Source organism: Delphinus delphis, chromosome 7 (assembly GCF_949987515.2).
Source record: "Delphinus delphis chromosome 7, mDelDel1.2, whole genome shotgun sequence".
In the NCBI taxonomy this organism is placed as follows: domain Eukaryota; kingdom Metazoa; phylum Chordata; class Mammalia; order Artiodactyla; family Delphinidae; genus Delphinus; species Delphinus delphis.
This window is the reverse complement of record NC_082689.1, coordinates 35,078,462-35,099,651: the sequence shown is the minus strand read 5'-3', so window position 1 is coordinate 35,099,651 and position 21,190 is coordinate 35,078,462. Positions and strand designations below refer to the sequence as shown.

The following is a 21,190-nucleotide window of genomic DNA, read 5'->3' as shown; positions in this document are numbered from 1 at the left end:
AGAAAATTTTAAGAAAGCTACAAAACAAAACAAAACAAAAAACTAATAAGGAAAGTAGCAAGGTGTTTTAGGTACAAGCTTAAATATATAAAAAGTTAATTTGTGTTTTTGTATTCTAGCAACCAGCAGTTGGGAAATGAAATTTAAAAAAAATTATATACAGTGACATTTTGCATGTCATCTAAAATACCTAGGAATAAATTTAACTAAAGATGCACAAGACACTAAAAACTATAAAACAATGCTGAGACAAATTAAAGAAAACCTAAAAAAAAGGGAAGATATATCATGTTCAGTGATCAAAAGATGCAAGATTGTTAAGAAACCAGTTATCTCTAAATTGATTTATAGATTCAATGCAAACCAGTCAAAATCTCATCAGACTTTTTTTGTAGAAATACACATATTGAAATGCAAAGGGCCTAAGATCTTGAAACAGTCTTGAAAAAGAAGAGCAAAGTTGGAGGACATGCATTACCTGATATTAAGACTCATTATATAGTAATTAGTAAATAAGGTAGTGTGGTATCGGGGTGAGGAGAAACAGTTAGATCAGTGGAATAGAATAGAGTTCAGAAATAGAATACCATGTATACAGTCAATTGATCTTCAACAAAGGTGCCAGGACAGTACAGTGGGGAAAGGTCAACTCAGATTTATCATGCTGGAGTCTTATATTACTTTTTCAATTTTATATACTAGTCGTTAAGGGCAGAGAGACTATGTCCCATTTAACTCCTGTGAATTAGCCAAGGCAAGCACATAGTGAGTGGGCACAGGTCTGTGGAGTTAAATTGAATCAGAAACCAGAACCATACTCAAGAAGTTATGTAAATATTGGGATCTGATAAGTATTTTTAATAAAAGGAAGGCTTAGGTAATAGATTCAGAAACACATAAGCTTCTAGGAGCAATTTTTTAAATACATGGACAAGGATTAAATTAAAATGTATATAATTTTTATTGAAATCTGGGCAGATTGGGTGTTTCCAGAGAGAACTTTTCTTTCCAAGATGTAGCTACTTTGGTTCAAGTATTTGATGACTGTAGGATAAAGACACAACCAGAGACTCACATCAAACTAGGCTCCCTGTAATTGGAAAGGCCCCAGGCATGCACAGTACCAAAGTAATGCTGATTCAATCATTCATGCATCCATTCAGTATTCATAATGTACTCACAAGGCACCAAGCATGTAATGATGAACAAGATAATACATCACTGTCTCTACTTTTCTCATGTAGAAATTGCAGAGGATATTTTAAGGTTGCACTAAAATCAATACCCTCTTAGTCTAGAGAGACCAACAATCTTGTGCTTCTTTTGGTGTATATTAGTGCTTTTCAATAGAAATGTAATGTGAGCTATATATGTAATTTAAAATTTTCTAGTAGACACATTAAAAAAGTAAAAAGAAGCTGGTGAATCAAATTGAGTAATATATCTTATCTAACAACATACCCAAAATCATTTTGACATGTGATCAATATTTTTTTAATTATCAAAGGAATATATATATATATATACATATATATATATTTTTTTTAAAGAAGATGTTGGGGGTAGGAGTTTATTAATTAATTTATTTATTTTTGCTGTGTTGGGTTTTCGTTTCTGTGTGAGGGCTTTCTCTAGTTGTGGCAAGCGGGGGCCACTCTTCATCGCGGTGCGCGGGCCTCTCACTATCGCGGCCTCTCTTGTTGCAGAGCACAGGCTCCAGATGCGCAGGCTCAGTAATTGCGGCTCACGGGCCTAGTTGCTCCGTGGCATGTGGGATCCTCCCAGACCAGGGCTCGAACCCGTGTCCACTGCATTAGCAGGCAGATTCTCAACCACTGCGCCAGCAGGGAAGCCCCAAAGGAATATTTTTAACTCTTCTTTTCTTGTATTGAGTCCTCAAATTTCAGTGTGTAATTTACACTTACAGCCAACTTGATTCAGACGAGCCATATTTCGAGTGTTCAATAGCCACATGTGGCTAATGGCTACCTTAATGGACAGTGATATGAAACAACTCCAAGTCAACTATAGTCTATTGGAGTTTACAAGTGGATTCCAGAAAGGTGGAAAACTGATGGTACTTCTAGCCCATAATGTTAGAGGAAAATCACTGTATCCAGGAAAGAACTCTTGTTATTCTGTTGCTAGAAATATCTGGATTTGTGGTCAAGATGAACCTACTTCTATTATGGTTCTATAACTCTCTACCAGTTTTCATCTGAAAGAGTCCTAGAGTTTTACTTATTTGGAGACAGATCTGTACAGCCAGTGTGCAAATATATCCAAGTAGTCTTTGAGAATTCAGATCTTTCCAGCATTCAATGACCTCACTAATGAGACAGCTTTTCAGGACCTAAAAAGATACTGCTACTCAAATTTCCCAATAAATAGTTTTTGGTTGGATGATGAGCCAATAGCCCACATATCAGTTCTGTGATACACAAACAAAAATTTTCAGCTCTAGGTTAATGAGCCCAAGCTCATTTGCATGCTTGTCCTCCTTTAAAATGCTTTTGCATTCAACAGAGTAATATTTTCCTCTGTTCTAAGGTCTTTATTTCCACTAGGCTATAATAGAAATCCCCTTATTTTCAAGAATAACAGTAATTTACTATACTATGTACAATGAGCTGTATTTTAGATTCTCAATTTATAAAATTTCATCAGGCCTGAATCTCAGCTATGATTTAGAGAGGGAGTGAGGTGGAACCAGCCTATACTTAATTACTTTTAACAAAACATTTATAGATTCATCAAAAAATTAGTTTTTCGAGACTTCCCTGATGGTCCAGTGGTTAAGACTGCACACTTCCACTGCAGGGGGGCGCGGCTTCAACCCCTGGTCAGGGAACTAAGATCCCACATGCCATGGGGCACAGCCCCTCCCCCCCCAAAAAAATTAGTTTTTCATCTTTCACAGTAGAGTTTCTTCTGGTGGGTGGTACTACCTAGGTACCACCCATCTCCACCCCAACAGAAATACCTAGGAAGTTGAATCCTGGATCTACTTCTGAATCGAAATCTCTGGAGGTGGTGCTGGGGAATTTGCATTTGCAGTAAGTACTAGGGGAAAAACTCATGCACACTAAAGTTTGACAACTACTGCTCTACAGGGAGGTTCCAAACTTTATTATAACTAAAGATAAAATTGTATACTACCATTTAAATCTGTTTTATTACTGGAGGAAATGATGTTTTCAGTACTTATTTACTTTGTTCACCACCTGGGCTGAACATTTCATTGGATGCTGTAATTTCCCTTTAAGTAACTTTTAAAGGGCACTCAGTATTCAGCCCATAAAAACGTATCCTGTGCCTTTTTAATATATAGGTAGTAAATGATGGATCCAACTAAAGTCAAATTTACCCATCAAAAATGGGCAAATGTCTAAAATCAAATTGACGAGGACCAGATCGTATTCTTTTGTACTTTCCAAGTGTAGTCTCTGTAATGTTTGTGACAGTGTCAGGAAAGGTATTTTTTGTTTCTTGTTTTTTTCCTATGAAATCATTTTAAGAGTACTTTAATTCAGTCACAATTCTACAGATAGCCATTGACCTAGACACAAGTACTGGAGCTTCAAAAAGGAATATGATTTTAGCATCTGCCTTCAAGTGCGTCATAGCCTCTGCAAGGAAGGGACAGACATGGAAACCTTGTGTTAGAGTATAATGCACTAAGTTTTTACAAGGCACCACGGAGTAGAGAGAAGTGAGGCAGGGTGACTATTTGAAAGGGGGCTGGGTGTCACAGAGATGATGTTGTGCTCTGTTTGGGTATAAGCTGCAGTTGGCCAGAGAAGTGCAGTCATTCCTACAGGGTCATCCAGACATCGGGAAGATCAGAATGTGCCAAACCTGCTCTCTTTCCACTACACCCAGCTTTCTCTAAGAACCTGACCTGCAAAAGCATGCCGGCTACCCCTTTTCTCACACCCAAAGCGCTCTCTGGTTGTGAGTAAGATGTTAATGGTGATACATTTCCTTTTCAGGCCACTAAGGTGCCATTTAATTCACTCCGGCAATAACTAAATAGGGACCTACCTTTAAAAGACGCTGAAAGCAATGCACTGCTTAATTTACTGCCACATCTGTTAAAGCTCCAGAGAGAATCTGACTCCCTAGATTTTAAATATAGTTGAGTTACTGTGATGATGTTTCCTGATTTAATCCTTCTATAAATTAGATGAAATGATCATAGAACCTGTTGTCACTACATTCTTGCCCTATCTCCAGTCACTCTTCTGCCTTCATTAATTCTGAATAAAATACCACAAGACATTGATGGAGCACTTGGAGGTGGGAGGGCTATGTCTTTATAGCCTCAATACGAAATCATACTTAAAGACGCCTAAGCCTTTACTGAATGGGGGAAAACAAACTGTTCACCTCATGTAAGGCTCCTAATGGCCTTCCTGGGTGGTTATGGGTGAGGAAACTAAGGCTCAGAGATAAGTGGCTCGCCTGGGGTCACTCTGCAAGTAATTACTGGAGCCAAAACACCCACCCAGGTCTTGTAACTCCAAGTACAAGGTTCTTTCCAGTATACCCTTTCATCTCCCGGGGCATCTATTAAAACAGTTTCTTGACTGTTTGCAGTGAAAGGCACTATTGCCAACATGTAAACAAAAACAAAAATCGCGGCATCCCCCGTCACTTTATCATCAGTGTTTTTAGTTTATCACTTCACAGTCATTATTTGGTGTTTTCTTACAGAAGGCAACAGACCACTGCAACAGAAACTATCCTTAGATGGGAACCCCAAACCTATACATGGAACACCAGAGGGGTCAGATGGCCTACACTGGTCAGCTGAGCAGCCTTGTAACCCAAGCAAGCCTAAGGCAAAAACTTCTCCTGTTAAGTCCAATGCCCCTGCAGCTCATCTTGAAATAAAGCCAGATGAGTTGGCAAAGAAAAGAGGTAAAGTGATTTCTTTTGCACAAATGATTCAACATATTTTGTACACACAGAGGAGTACCCGAATGACAGAACTTTCCAAAAGATGCTGCTTAGTGAAGAGAGATACACATGAAATTGCATTTCTTTCTGTGAGCCACATAGGTTGAAAGCCAGATGTGATTCCTTCATTGTTAATTAAAGGTCTGGAATGTTTAAGTGGAATTATATCGCCTTTTTCTGCCCCTCTGTGGCCGTTCTTCTCTTTGTAGGCATGGATAAATTTGCACCACAAACACTTTCTCCCCTTACATCCTATAAAGCAAATGTTGATGCGGGAGCTCTTTTAGCGATGTGAAGGCTGAATGTTTCCCCAATATGTGAGCTTGTAAGTGCTGAACTTGCACTGAATGAAGATGAGTTTAGAGGCTGCTGTGTCTTCTTCTGATATGACCTTCCTCATGTAAATTCAGTTCTGTGTTAGGACTTGCAGACGATATACACTGAAAGAGAGTTTTATATTTGACACATTATATTTTTATCACTTTTTGAGCTTTGATATACTTTACACATAACTGGTATTAAAAATGAAAGGGGCTAAATCACTTCCTTTCTGATTGCCAGAAGATTAAATAATACTCTTCTCATTCAGCCTCAGTTGCATCTGATTTCCTTGGCTTGGGTTTGATTATACCTTCTCACTTTTCTTGAGAGAGATTTCTTTCTTCTAAGAAACATGCCCTTGTTGGGATAAGTACAATTTGCCTGTTTGCTCTGCACTGTCTGTAAACCCTAGTGACAGTTTCAGGAAATCAGGCAAGATTGGCACCCACAGAGCTGCTTTAAGTGCTGCTGCTATAATTACAGGCCTGGCTCAGGACTGATGGGGCCAGAGCCAGTGTACCTGGCAGCGATGCTCTGTCCTCTCTCTAGCCCATTGGTACCTCTCCCAACCTCTCTGTCATTTTCCTCTTCCAAAAGCCCTGCTGGCTTTAAACTACGCAGAGTGGTGTCTATCGAGAGAGCCAGCAGCACAAATGGTCTTTAGATGTATCAGATTCTAAGAAACTACAGTTTGCAATAGAACATAATGATCAGAGCCTCTTTCCAAAGGGCAGAGGAGACACACGTGCCCCAAATGGCCCATCCAGAGAGCCCACTGGTGAGATCCCAGCTGTCCCAGGGGCCACACAACCACCCAGTCTGGGTTGTAAACATCCTCTTAAAGGAACTTTTTTTTTCCATTGAAAAACAAAAGACAAATCTCTCTCTTTTTATTGGAAGGGGGTGAGTTAGTTGCTTTTGTTGTTGCTGTTTAGCTCCAAAATAAAAAAAGAAAGTGCTCACTTTAACATGCTTTCTCTCGACATTAATTTTAGGCCCAAATATTGAGAAATCGGTGAAGGATTTGCAACGCTGCACCGTGTCTCTAACTAGATATCGCGTCATGATCAAGGAGGAAGTGGATAGTTCAGTGAAGAAGATCAAAGCTGCCTTTGCTGAGTTACACAACTGGTGAGTAATTTGACTTAGAAACTATAAATGTATGGCACTTCAGCTATTCCTATAGGTAAAGACATCAGATGGAAAATGTTTATTTAATCCATAAACATCACAGAACAACACTTCAGCAGATTTTCTTAAGCCCTGCAGACAGATGCCTATATCTTGGGAATAAAAAAGAAGAGCAAATGTTGGAATAAAGAGAAACCTGATAGACATAATTCATTGGAGTTTGAAGCTGGCCCAAAAGTATGTGAATGATGTAGAACACAACCTCAACAAAGAACAAAACATCAAAAATGATATTTTTGACAAATCTTTGGAAGGTTAACATCATGAATGCTACTCACAAGAAAATACTTTCCAGCCTGATATCATCATAAAATAAGAAAAACTCCTTTAACAAAACTGAGAAACGTCTTACGTAAGCTTAGTGATAGAACCCCATTCTTGGGTATCTTTAAGACTGGAATTAAGAAACGGTACACCAGTGTGGTTTGGGTCCTGCCCTGTCCTGCTCTGCAACAGATTTTGATGGAAGACATTTCTTTCAGCCCTCTGCTTTTGCTCATGTCCACAACTAGAATGAAATACCTCTTAGTAAAAAGGTTAAGTTATTATCAGCAGAAAAATGTTACCAGTGTATCCATCAGGACGCTTTCACTTTCAAGTGACAGAAACTGAAATCACACTAGTTAATGAGAAAAGAGGACTTATTGACTGATGTACATGAAAATTCCAGGAGATTCCTTTAGGCAAATTTGGTTCTAAGCCCAATATGTTATCAGGATTCAATTTTTCTGTCTCTGCCTCCTTTCCTCTTTCAGTGTCTCCCACAATCTCCTGGTTCTGCTTATTCTTGGCTTCATTCTTAGGTACTGTCTCCATGTAGCAGCCAAGATGACACGCTGGCAGCTCCAAGCTTACATAATCTTTAGCCCCTGTGATCTGAGAGAGGCCTTCGTTTCCAGTAGTTCCAACAAAAAGTCCAAAAGGCCTAATTCCCATTGGCTGGGTTGGGTCAGGTATCTGTCAATAAACAGGTCCCTGTGGCTAGAGGGACAGAGTTTTCCCACTAGCCAGGCCGGAGTCATGTGCCTACCACAGAGTTAGTGGTGGGGGGAGCCCCACTTGAACTCCATGAACTGAGACTTGAAGAGCCATGGTTCCCGGGAGGAAACATGGTGTTAAAGAAGAAAATATAGAACAAAGAAAACACATGTGTCCACAATGCCCAGGCTCACATAACATGTTCCACAATGCCCAGGCTCACATAACATGTTCCCTATATTGGCGTCCTGTGATTCTAGAATTTGTTCACATCTTCCACATATTCTTCCCATTCTAAGTCCTTTCCTTGACACTGATGTGCTTTTTTGCTAATTGTAGAGTTGCATAAAACTAAGGATTACGCCGAGCGCTAACCTAATCTAAAATTCTTGAACTTTAAACCATCTGCTACATATAATGTGAGATTCCAAGAGTGCATAGACACCAGGGACTTGAAAGAAAGCCTGTCCTTCAGTTATTCAGTGAGGAATCATTTACCCTCCACCCCGTCACACCATCTCAACCTTCGTGGAACACTTCTCTGTTTGATCAGATTATAACCTCACTAATTGTTCAAAGCAAACTCCGAGAATACGTTTGAAAGTACTCGGAGAAGGTAAAGATGCTATACAGATAAAAGGTGTTATTATCATCATCATCATCGTTGGTTTTCAAATTTTACAGTTATATGACTTTTACAATTTATCCTTATGCTACCCTAATCTATAAAAGCACACTCGACATCCAGGCCTGTTCTCGAGAGCCAGAGTCAGCCCACTTCACCTGGAAAGGGCCAGCTAGTGAAAATCTTGAGCTTTACGGGTGGTGAGGGCTGAGTGCACCTACTCAGGCCTGCTGTGGTGGCGTGGAAGCAGCCAGAGGCCACGCGGAGAGGCCGTGGGCCGTCTCTGGCTCGTGGGGGTCGTAGTTTGCCAGCCTCTGTCTGGAGGCATTAGTGAGCTGCTCGCAGAAGACCACTCTGTCTTGTCCTTTTGTGTGGCGTTTTAGAATAAACTCTTCCTCTGAGGCCTCTGTATGATACCTTCCAACTGAGTGACTCACGCACTAATTGACAAAGTGTAGCAATGACCTCAAATTACCTCTCTCCTCCAGCTGCTCTGAAGACTTTTATTTTTTATTGTATTTTATTTCCTTAGTAAAATGAACATCACATGGCTCACGAGACATCTTGACATTTAGAACAGATTCTTTGAGTGCTTTACTCCTCAAGAGCTGGAAGTGTGAGGCCAGGAAGGTCAGCACCCGGGGAAGTTGTGTATCTTGTCTCTGCTGGTAATTCGTTTTGTGTTTTAAACTGATGGGAAGCATCACTTCTGACTGAGCCCTGCCAAGCAATACGGCTGTTTAAAAGTCACCTACCTGACAGAATGGAACTTTTCCTCCAAACTGAAGAAGAAAAAATTTAGATCAACTATTTTCTATTGCTGCAAAATGAGAAAACACCACCACTTGTTTTCTGACCTAACCCTTCATTAAAATGATCCCAAAATAATTACATAAATGCTAACTTAAAAATAAAACTATTTTTTATCAACCATTTACATGCATTTATGCCAGAGGGAAAAACTTTGCCTCTGTTCCAATTAAGCCTGCAGTCCAGGCAACAGCGTGATGTGCTTGAATGAAGCCTCTCTCTGATTTTCTGAGGAGCAAAGGATGGATTTTAGGGATTGTGCTGCTCTTGAGAAATAGGGGTCACGGAATCGAAGGAGGCAGCTTAAATGCTTAAAAAATGAAGCTTTCCTAGTGGTGGTGAAATCACAAACTCTAGGCACTAGAGAGAATTTTGAATACAGCCCTATTCATTTAATAGAATGGAAACCTCGGGGTAACATCGTAAAGTATATCCAGATTTGGAGGATGTGGAGTCCTCTGGAGATTTCCAGAAAGAGTGCTGTTCTGAGGCAGATGTTGACTCATCTGGTGCACAGGCGACAGGGAGGTGGCATACATCCCCCTGCAGGTTCTGCCCCCTTTCCTCGGGGCCACCCCATTCTCTCACCTAAGCACTCAATAGGCAGTGCGTGTAGTTTAGAAATATAGACACCCTTGGTAAAAAAATTCTCCACATTCACTTTGCTACCAAAGCACCAACTTCAGGAGGTGAATCCTGCGTGACTAAATTCCCCCCAGATCCCACTGGAATTCACGGGAATGATGATTGTGTGAGGTTGGGAGAAAGCCCTTGTTTGCATATGCTCAGTACTGAGTGAGCGGATATCTGAGTGAAATGAAGGAAATTCTTGTCCTTCCCAATCTGGCTGTGAAGAATATTTTGCTCATTATGTTACTGAAGAAAACCATTAAGTAGCTAAATTATAATATCAGAGTTGGCACTTAACCAAGACACAGTTACACAGGGCCAAATGACCATTACATGACTCCTTCTCATTTTTCCAGAAAGAACTGGGGATTTAAGAGGGGAACAAAGATGACACAATGCCCTCATAGTATGTCTTCACAGAAAATAAATTTTGCAACATGAGCGTCTATGTGAAAAGTCAACATCAGGAACTAACATGAAACAGCTGGTTTCTTTCCTATATGATTGGCCCCTACCACAACTGGAAAATATTCATCCTTTCGAATCATAGCTGCCAGGTTTAATTGCTTTGTGTGCAAACTAGTCTAGCTTCTCACCACAAATCTGTGTGTGTGCATGGCCAAGTTGATGTTGACGGCTTTAAATGAGCAATAAAACATTAAATTCAAAAAACATTGAGGAAGGAGAGTAATACTTGATAGTTTTTCCATATGCTGGCGGAGAAAGGATTCCAGAATAGAGCTGTAAAAATTGTTAGGTGCTATTGTCAATTTAACATCTAATTAAAAGCACTCCTAAAGAAAACAGAAGATGGTAACAAGCCAGAGGGTTACGGTGTGTGCTGGGGTAATGGGGGCTGGAGGGGATAATATTTTTAGGCTGCTTTGCTTTCAAAAAGGAAAGGGACATCGGTCAAAGCATGCCTTCTGTAAAAAAGGGGCCAGAAGTCTTCCCGGACCCGGTCGGTGTTTATTTTCTCTTGAAGCAGTGCCAGGAAATTGGAAGTGGGTCAGGAGTCTCCCAGCTCCCCGACCCGAAGCCCTCCCCCACCTCCCCTTTCTCTGCCGACTCACCCTCCATCTTGGAGTTTCCTCCCTTCCAGCAAAGGCAGGTGAGCCTCCTACTGCCCCCTACAGGCTAGGGGCTCCTCACCATGACCCCACTCACTACTCCATAGGACCTTGTAGCGGACTCCCTGTATCCTTTTCCTTTCCTTCCTTTTAACGACTGAAACTCATTTTCGTGTAACTGGTAACCTCATCCTTTTGATGACCATGTGTCAGCCGTCCCAAAGTGACAGATTTGCATGTTAACCAAAGTTGACAGTCTGTTGAGACTCTCCACCAGCCAAAAGAATTACTCTAAAAGTGAGAAATGCAGGCTGAAGAAATAGCAATTTTGAGATAAGTATATCTTCTTCTGCATCCCTCAAATCCCACTCCAGAGGAGGGCTCTTTATCTGCTACTAAAGCCCTGTTGGTATCCAAGCAGAATCACACACAGACCACCAGATATCATTGCTGTGACATTTTAAATATTGTGTCTTTTTCTGGAATATCAACTCGAGAAGGCCTCCCAGAGAAGAAATTGCCAGTGGGGTTCTTGCATTTCAGAGCAAGGCAAGCAGCAGTCTGTCCCATATTCCCACTTTACTGCTCCTCGGGTACCCAAATAATATCAAATTCTAGGAGCATGCAGCCTTCGAACTACTTCAGTTTGAGTCCAAATAAGAGCATTTTTCTTCACTTTTGCAGATTTATCACATAGCAGGATTCTTTCTTTGTTGGTTGTTTCCTCCCTCCCCCCAAAATTCCCTAAACTTTTAGCTGCTTTTTTTTTTAATACCTGGCTTTCCATACAATGCTAAAAGCCTGGTTTTTCTGTGCTCTTTAGGTTTTTTGTTTGTTCTCTTTATGAGTAACTGAACATTGACTGAAAGATGATGTCTGTAAATTAATATGTACTTCTCTCCATACCAAAGTGTATGTGTCTGCACTGTAATTACACACTCTCAGAGCTCTGTGGTCATCCTTTGCCTCGGTACCACCCGGACAGATGCTGATTTCACTGAGCATAAGTGAACCCAGAAAGAGGGGGTTCTTTTGTTTTTAAAGAACCCCAGGCGATTCTCTTGTGCATCTGCGGTTGAAAACCATGGACTGAGAATCCTGCAGAGGAGGTGATATGTCTGGGGCTAGAGCAGTGTTTGCAACCAGATGAATTTGCCCCCCGGGAGACAGTTGGCACGTCTGGACATATTTTGGGCTATCACAGCTGTGGAGAGGTAGTACTACTGGCATATAGTAGGCAGAGGCCAGGATGGCGCTCCTTATCCTTGTATGCACGGGACAGCATCCCCCGCTCCACCACCCACCCCAACAAAGAATGATCTGGTCCAAGGTATCGGTAAGGCTGAGAAAGCCTGGATGAGAGGAAAGGGAGAGGAAGACTGCACAGCCCTTCTGCGTGGTCTGCTGTAGCTCGTGAGCGAAGGATGGAGAGTCCTCCCTTTGCAACACACCTGAGTGCCTCTCTGCCCCTCCCCCAGCCGCCCTCCTACCCACCACTGCAGACCCGAGGGGGGAGATTTCCTTTACCTGCCCAGATCAGGTGCATACCCCAGAACACAGCCATAGTGTCTTCCCTTTTCACATCAGTGCAGTCGCGAGATATTTTTCCCATACTTCCTGAAACATAAACCTTCTAGCTACACATTTTAAAGGTCAAATTACATTTTTGTTTCCTTAAGACAAGCAAAAACAATTACACTGGAGTGTAGAAAATTGAGGTCTTTGCTGCTTTGTCTATTTTTCATTATGGAATTCAAGTCAGTCCTTAGGAGAAGATGGAAAAATTAAGAACTGAAGGCTGTGGCTAGTGATAGGCCATCACTTCCATTCACCATTCTGTCTCTGCCTGAGTCTTTTTTTCTCGCTTTGCAATAAAACCAAATATCACAGTGGAGACTGGGATTAGGATGAAGATCCGAGGCATGTGAAGATAAATACAGTAGGGAATTGTTCCATTAAGTGTCTCTTTGGGGGGTTATTATTTTCCTCGGGCTTTAGTCAAGCAGCAATATTACTTGGTGTTCCTGGCTACACATGGTATATATCCACCTACTCTGATACCAGTGACATCTTCAGGTGCACCTGCCCTTGTGCTATTTAAATTGAATGACAACAGAAGGTTTTTGTTTGTTTTTGTTTCGGCTGTACTGTGCCACTTGCAGGATCTTAGTTCCCCGACCAGAGATAGAACCCGGGCCCCCTGCAGTGGAAGTGTGGAGTCCTAACCACTGGACCGCCAGGGAATTCCCAACAGAAGGTCTTTTTGCAATCTTATGGTGCAGTAGTGGTTGGGCAAATGCTTGTTGACCATTGAATTACCCTCTCATAATTAGGAGAATATTGAAATTATGACAGTCTGTCTACTCTGATAGGTAAGTACCGGGAAAATATGCATTAGGTGAAACAGGTCCTAGAATCAGATCTGTGTCACAGAATAGGTGCTGTGAAAACAAGCAAACGGGGTTTTTGAGCTCAGTCACGTGTAGGGTGTGGGTGTAAGCATGAGTGATGAGTTGAGCCTCCTTTGTAAAACAGCATGGCTGAAACAGTAAGCATTCTGAGCATGCCCACGAGCATCGAGTGTCTGGAGCAGTGTGTTGGCCAGTAATAAAGTGATGCTCTTCTCTGTGCCATTCAGCAAGGGATGTTACCACCAGTAGGAGAGCTGACGTTAGGAACCTTTGCAGCCACTTAGTATTGTCACGTGATAACTTCACCAGAACTTCGGTTCCCTATTACAGTAACAACAACGTGTTAAATGATTGCTAGATTCTGCCAGCGCCTTAGCCTATACACGAGACACAAGCAGAATCAAGAGTTTAACATTACACTTTTTTATGGTTTTTAAAAGAAATTTAATACAAGGTCTCTACGTCCTTCTGCTCTGGAAAGGAATACATACTTCCCATTGATCAAAACCTATTGCAAACAAAACTTTCTGACTAATCTCTTTTCTTCTCAACAGATGGTTTTTCTAAGTGCCCACCTGCTAGTGACTTGTACTGTATAGTAGAAATTAAACAAACCCATTCCTTCTCCCAACACCCAATATTGGAGATTATGCCAGCATATTAAAAAACACACATTGCTGAGCTGAACATACACCTGCAAAGGATATCAAGAGACAATAATAGAAGAGGCCAGTAAATATATTTATGCCTCAGGAGAGCCATATGTATGGATTTTTGTCCCTGTCCTAGCCGACAAACTGCCTCAAATGGCTCTTTTTCCTTACTCTGTACCAGTCCAATAAACAGAAATCAGCTCCAGGAGCCATTCTGAAATCATGAAAAGGGTAAATACCGTATGCCAGGGAGGAACTCAAGGTCCCTGTGACTTTGGGTCTATGGCAAGTCCCCATGGTACAGGGCCTTTCAAATCTTGCCTTGTTTGTGACTGTGTGTCATTCTAAATAGGGGTAGCTCGCTCTTTGGAGGTGAAAGCTTCTCTTTTCCTATTCTCTTTCCTCCCCGAAGTTTTTCTCTGTGTTAGATGTTTCCCCAGGGCCACTGCAAGGACCTAGTGAATCAGTCAACATGAAGGAAGAGCAGGCTGATAAATACAGAAAGTACAGAACTGGCCTTTTCAGTTTGGTGTAGTCCCCAGGAAACTAGCATAAATTGTGCCTTGTATTAATAGCTTTTCTGAGCTCCATGTGTGATTACCTCTATACGTCATGCCAGTGGTACACTTAGCGTTGGGAGACAGCTTTCCTTCACTGTAGCCTTCTTGCAGAGTAATAAACCCACAAGAAGAGCTGGAGGATAGAAGCTGATTCTGATTTCAGCTTGAAATCGGAAAAGATTTCTGAATCTTTTCAGCAAATGAAGGCGACCCGTCAAACCAGCTTTGTGACATGCTCCTGAATAGGAATTGTTAGTTTTCATCATAGAACAGAAATATAAAAAGAATTAACCAAATTGTTCTAGCTACACAATCCCAGAAGGAAAGTATGTATCATTTGTGTGTGTGTTTTGAATTTACAGTATAATCCATTTTCACTGAGAAAATAAGACAGATTTGTTCCTATATATTAGTAGAAATATAAACACATTATAATTTGAAAAGTGGAATATCCTAGATCACAGTTTCAGAATGGATCTTGGAGCTTATTTCTATCTATTAGACTAGGACAGAGTGAGATTCTGTAGTCTCTTAGAGTGAGACCAAGAAGAAATTTTGGACCATTTGTCAGCTAGGACAGCAACAAATCATACAAAAAACTGCACCCGAAGCCAATAGAATAGAATAGCCAATTCCATATATGTATGTTACATAATCCTTCCAGTGACCATGACCGTTGATTCTTAGTAGGCCATATTCGAACAAAAGTGACATTTTCCAAGGTTTATTGACAACATAATTAGGAGGCGTGGGGTGTGGATTTAGACAGAATAGGGTTTAAATCTCATCTCCACGTGTTCCAGCTCTGAACATGGTTGAGCTTCTTAACTTCTACTCAGCTACAAAACAGGTGTACTGCTGTCACTTTCTAGGGCTTTTGTGAAGATTCATGGACAAGATATGCACTTCTCAGATTATTCTAGAAAATCTCTTGCCTGGCCCATGATAGAAGTTCAATCTAGGCTGGTTCTCTTCTCTTCCAGATAAGCATTTAGTAAATGTCTTTCCCTCTCTACCAAGACACTGGGAGGAAGTTAATCTGTTCCACCTTTCTGTTTATTTAGTTATGCAGTAGATGCCAGCTGTAAGATATGGGTATTTCTTCACAGCTTTTTACTGTTTACTGCCTGGTGAAGAGAGAAGTAAGGCAAAGGGGCCCCTGATTCTGAATGGCCACAGTTGTCACCACATCAGCCCTCTTTCCCCTTTCCCGTCTTGCCACGCCTTCTCTCTACCTTCCTTTCCCCTCTCTCCATTCATCCACCCAATAGAGCCCAGGGGCTAGTGGGTGAAGACAGAAACAAGTGTGTAATGCACGATAGGAAATACTGCAATGGAGCTGGGGGTGGAGGAGGGGAAATCAACACTGGCTGGCTGGTTAGGGAAGGGTCCACCGCAGAGGTGACATTTGAGCTGGTCTTTGAAGGGAGACTAGGAATTTGTCAGCCTGAGACAGGAGAAAGGATTCCATGCAGAAGAAACAACACAAGGAACCAGAATTAAGAGAGACCTCAGCGTGCTCTAGGAGGAGTGCGTTTCCTGGGTCTCACTCCATCAATCAATAAATTTTGAGCACATCCCTCTCAAACCAGAATATTTATTTATAAATCATATATGTGTGCTGTGGTTAATCTGTATATGAAAGATTAGGAAAGTCTACTTTTTAGAATAAAAAGTAAGTACATGGGACTTCCCTGGTGGTCCAGTGATTAAGACTCCGCACTCCCAATGCAGGGGGCACAGGTTCGATCCCTGGTCAGGGAACTAAGATCCCCCATGCCGCGTGGCGCAGCCAAAAGAAAAACAAAGTAAGTACATACAGTTTACTGTTTTCTTTGTTGCCTCCATTTGGGAAGCCACTGGCTAGGTCAGGTCCTAAAGAGGAGGGGTAGCAAGTGAGCCTGGAGATGCTGGCTGACGAGAGCCTTTCGGCCCAAACCAGGAAGTCCACATTCTCTCCCCTCCCCTCTTCACGGGAGAGCTAAGGAATTCAGGAGACCCCAGGAGGCCAGAGCAGTGGAGGCTGAGCCTGGCTGCCTTGGGTTGGAAGCGGGCCGGCATTTCTATGACTTTCTGTGCCACATCAGTCTCCTCTAGTTTCTGTTCCTGAGTTCTTCAGGTTCAGTCACCATGTTGGCTTCTGCATAGATCCCCACGTCACCCAGAATTGGAGGGAAAGGCGACAGTGTTCAGAGTGGTTGGCTCTATGTTGGGTATGAAGCAAAGAGAGATTTTGCCTTGTTTTATTTCCAAATTTGTTTTATTTTATCCTGCTTTCTACGTTTCCCAGTTTTTTTTTAATGAGCATGTAAAATGAAGTAAATGGAGAAGAATGTTACTTCCTTCATTGGGACCCTTGTGCTATAGGACAGTCAACACCCACAGATGGAAGTTTGCTTTCTTTTCCGCATATGTAGTTTGGTTGTTTTTTATTTTTTTAAAAAGGAGATGGTGGTAAGTCATATCACTTTTATAGCTATAGAAACTGAAATACAGGTAAATTACTTTCCCTGAAGAGTGATCTCCATGGAGAGAAACAAAACTAAAAAGTAATCAGCAAAGATAAGAAATTAGAGGTATACAAGGAATACAGATTTTTCAGGTGAACATGTGATGTTGTGGGATTTGTAGAATTTGCAGGATTTTGTAACTCTGATGTCATTTTTTAAATTCCAAGAAGAAAAAGGAATCCCTGTCTGTGTTTGTTTGTTTTTTCAATTAACTGTGTCATCTGTGAGGAACTCCAGGATTTTACAAGTGTTGGGAGTTAGTCCTTATGCTACATTTGTTCGTGTCTCATTCCAGAAACACACCTCGGACAGTGTGATGACATATTCATTAACTGTAATTTAAATCATTGTTGAATTCCAATATAAAATATGCAGACTAAGAGATATTAACATTAACAAGTTATATTACCTCTGATTAAAGACATAGAAAGAAAATGGGCTCAACCTGATTGGCCAATTGAGTGCACTTGCCACATTCACTGGCAGAGGGGTGTAACTCTGCTGTATATGTTAACAGTGATTCATGCTTAGAGACACTCTTTGACCCTGAGAGTCATGATTACTAGGCAGCTTCAAAGAGTTGTGTCCCAACCCCAGCTGACAGGCTGTAGTAGACATGTATATTGGGTTTTATATGTTTATCACATAATGCTATGGAATTCAAGAAATCTTTAGATCAATTTGTCAATCACTGCTGCATTCAGAAAAAGAATTCCAATTATAAGAAGAATGCAGGTTGTTGTGAAACCGAAATGCAAAAGTGTACAGAGTAGAAGGTAACGGACCCAGGAATCCCAATATAAAACATAAATAAATGAGCATAGCCAGCTACTTGATAATGAGCCTGAGGTAAATTGGCAAGTGGAGTTGGGTAGGAGAGATATTTCTGGGGTAGACTTGGGAGGACTTGATCACGTGGGAAGTGAAGGAAGGGGAGTCGTGAAAACTGGTGAGTGGTAAGAGCAGCAACCAGCAGACAGGTGTAGGAGTGGGGACAGGATGGACGTGCAGGGGAGGAAGAATATTTTCCCTCTGCCCTTCCGGGTTCTTGGCTGAGACCCTGTAATAAAAGACAGGTTAACCAGAGAGAAGCAAACAGAAGTTTATTAACATGTACGCCTCATGTACACATGGGAGAGACCCAGGGAAATATGAAGAACTCCCCAAGGTGGCCTGGAATTCAGCATTAAATACCATCTTCATAGGGAAAAGGGGAGAGGGGTGTAGGCCTCAGAGGGGAGAGTGAATGACTTTTAGGAAAGATGAATGGGTCCTTAGAAGAACAGGTGGAGGTATGGTAGCTTGTGACAAAGTCTGCTGAGTGTGGTGTCCATTCTCTAGTCTCCCCTCCTGTGATGAAAGTCAACATCCTCCCTGGCTGGTGAAACTCCCGGGGAGGGAATTTATGACAACTGAGTTCCTTTTGGACGATCTGTCTTTAAGCAGAAAAGGGGAGTTTGGAGAAAGCCTGTCCCTGCAGTTGCTGTTTTTCACATGCCCACAGCTCACAATGAGCCATATTTGGGGTGGCATATTCTGCTAGTCCTCAGGGAGCAGAACAGAGAAAGGAGGAACGGGGAATTGACAGCCATGCAAGAGCAGGGGCACCATTTGTAGGCACCTGTCGTGTTAGGGCTGCCTGTCCTTCTGACCCTAAGAATAGAGAACCATACACAGTCTTGATGTCTTTGTGCCTGTCATGCCAGGGACACCTTTGTTGACAGCAACAATAGTTGAGAAATGGGTGGGCCGAAACCCCATTGGACTAGAAATGGTACCCATGGTAACAGCAGAGTACACCCCAAGTATATAAAGGGAGTTTTTCTGCCCTCCGCCTGGTGGGCACAGTCCTCTCAGCCAGGGCAAGGGACGTAGAGGCCTAAACTCCTGGGCAGTATGGGTGGCCTCTTCCATCAGTGCCAGCTCCCAGCTCAGGATCCACAGAGCGGCCCCTGGGTGCTACTAGGCTGCCAGGCGCTCAGTTGGCATTCCTCCCATGGGCACAGTTCTTACTCCTGGTGCAGCAGGTAAGGAGCAGAGCCCGCAGTGGGGGGAAATGTTTGTACATTACCCTCTCTCTTTAGTGAAAGAAACAGAAATTCTTGAAACAGGAAGTCTGGCTTTACGGCTTATCACTCAGTCGCATGCTTTATAAACTGTTTGTTACGGGCCAGGAGGGCTGAAACATCCCCTTAGCGTTCGGTAGGATCCTTCCTCCCCGGCAACCTCCACATTGTCTTCCTCTCTAACGGGCCGGCGGTCTGGAGGCTCTGCGCCACGATCACCCTGCCGGCCAGCGCGGGGCTCTGTCTGCTTCCTGAGGCTCTCCATCTGCTTTGTTCTGCTTGTCAAGCGAGGAGTTAAGGGAGCTCCGCACCGAAGCCCTTCGTCCACCAGAAGGTCCTGAAGCAAAATTGTCTGGGATCAGATAGTCGCAGGCCGTTTCTCTCACGATGGCCTCCCTGAGGCCAGCCCAGGAAGATGAAATGCAGCCCAGTTTTAACTCTCTAACGTCTGACTCTGGCTGCTGTGGCAGGTTGATCTCGTTCAACTCCTACTGAAATCCTACTTTCATTCCTCAGTATCCGCCAGAAGCGTCAGCTCTCCAGCTTCTCACCCACTGACAGTCCTGTGGCCGCTGCCCATCACGGCGTCTTTATTTATGAAGCGCACCAGACTTGACGTGGCTCCTTCCAGCTGCCAGATGAAGCCGTTTTGTCTCTCAGTGTCTCGTCTCCACATTTAAAGGAGAGTCTTTCACAGAGCAGAAAATGATCAATCTCTTCCTGCTCAAGTGCCTTTCTGGTTCTTTTTACTATTGTTATGATTAGGCCTCTATAGAAAGGAATCAAGACAGTGGAAACATTTTTATAAAATGACACTTTATCTCTGTGATTAACAATATAATAAACCATAAAGGCTCTGCCATGGTCATCTGCCTCTCCTGACACCTTATTGCTTTAATAATAAAAGCTTTTTTATGGCAAGAGGATAAAATTTTACTATGCAGGCAGTTTAGATAAAATGAGAAGATGTGTTTTTGGAAGGATAAAGGGCACATCTGAAACATGTGAGGTCAGCCTGGGTTTTATGTGAGCTCAGTTTATGTAGAACACGTTTGATGTGTCTTCAGTCTGGTGCCCTCCTGAGGACTTTATCCAGCCATTTAGAGAACTTTCAGTGGTCAGCAAAAAGCCGATTAAAGAGTTCTGTGTTTCTATCAAGTACGGAGGATCACCGCTGAAAAGCAAAAATGCCCCAAACCTGAATTGCAGATGATTCGTGGGGGAAAGTACAAACTTCAGTAATTTATTACCATCCCAATTTACAAACAGAATCATTAACTATGTGTCTTGATTCTGAGCCAGACCCTGTGTGGTTTAGTGAATATCGTTGTACTTTTATTCATAAGCTTATGTCTCAAATGATTAGATTCTGTCAGTGACAAAAGTTATATAAATTTTTGCATAAAGATGATTTAAATGCAAGCACTACAGTTTACCAATTAAGGGGTTTCATTATTGTGATGCCACAGAAAAACAAATATGCTATCTTCCCTTCCGTTCATCACTGTCAAGCAGTTTTTGCCGAGCAGCCCACCGTAGTCGAAGAGCATAACGTTGAACAGAAGTTTTCTAAAACTCCGTCAGAGCTTCTCTGAAGAAGGGCTGATTAAGCAGAGACCTGAAGGAAGCCTCAAAGTGAAGGAGATGAAGAAAGGCAGGGCTGGGGAGGAGAGCTGTCCTCTAGCAGTGGGAAGGGCACGTGCCAAGGCCCTGTGGTGAGGGAGAATTAGAGCTCATACCTCCTGGGGTGTTGGGAAACTTCGGTGAGATCATTCCAGTGGGGCACCGGTGCTCTCGCTGATGGCCTCGCGCAGTAAGCACTCAGGTGTTCGTTACGAGCAGCTCTCATTTTGAGGCTGTCTACACAGTGGTATCTCGAAAGCCTGCATGTGACCTTTCTGCTTCTCCAGTAGGAATGGGGACAGTGACACTGCCTGTGATTTTTCTGTGAGTCGTCTCCTCCCTCTGTGCCACTCCTCCCTCCTGCCCTCCATATCTGCTAACTCCCTACTGGGTTTTGCCCAGCACCCTCCTCTTTTATCCAGCCTGCAGAGTTGTTCTGTATCAGGCAGCACTTCAGTGCGTATCTCTGTCCTGGGGTCTCTAAGAAGATTCAGTGGGACTTGTAAATGGCACTGATGAAGTTACTCAGGAAGCTGGGTGTGGCCCCCAGCACTGCGGGCATTTAGAAGGTGTGAGACACAGGGAATTCCCTGGCAGTCCAGTGGTTAGGACTCTGCGCTCTCGCTGCTGAGGACACAGGTTCGATCCTTGGTCAGGGAACTAAGATCTCGCAAGCCCCGTGGTGCGGCCCAAAAAGGTGTTAGGCGCGGCCTTCCCTCTTGGACCTTCCTTTGATCTGGCTCTCAGCTTGCTGTGATGCTGGGTCCTCACTGTCTGACA

The 21,190-nt window shown here is 42.6% G+C and overlaps 1 protein-coding gene across 3 annotated transcripts in view; it reads left to right on the top strand.

The window, feature by feature from the left end:
• The window catches only part of SPATS2L (spermatogenesis associated serine rich 2 like), a 169,436-nt gene that overhangs the window by 127,389 nt on the left and 20,857 nt on the right, over positions 1–21,190 (top strand). For 2 of the 3 annotated variants that reach the window (XM_060016346.1, XM_060016345.1), the window contains 2 exons: positions 4,717–4,923; positions 6,279–6,414. In XM_060016346.1, the coding sequence (XP_059872329.1) occupies positions 4,717–4,923; positions 6,279–6,414 (343 nt within the window). The remainder of the gene's footprint in view (positions 1–4,716; positions 4,924–6,278; positions 6,415–21,190) is intronic. The other variant, XM_060016347.1, reaches the window with a different exon arrangement.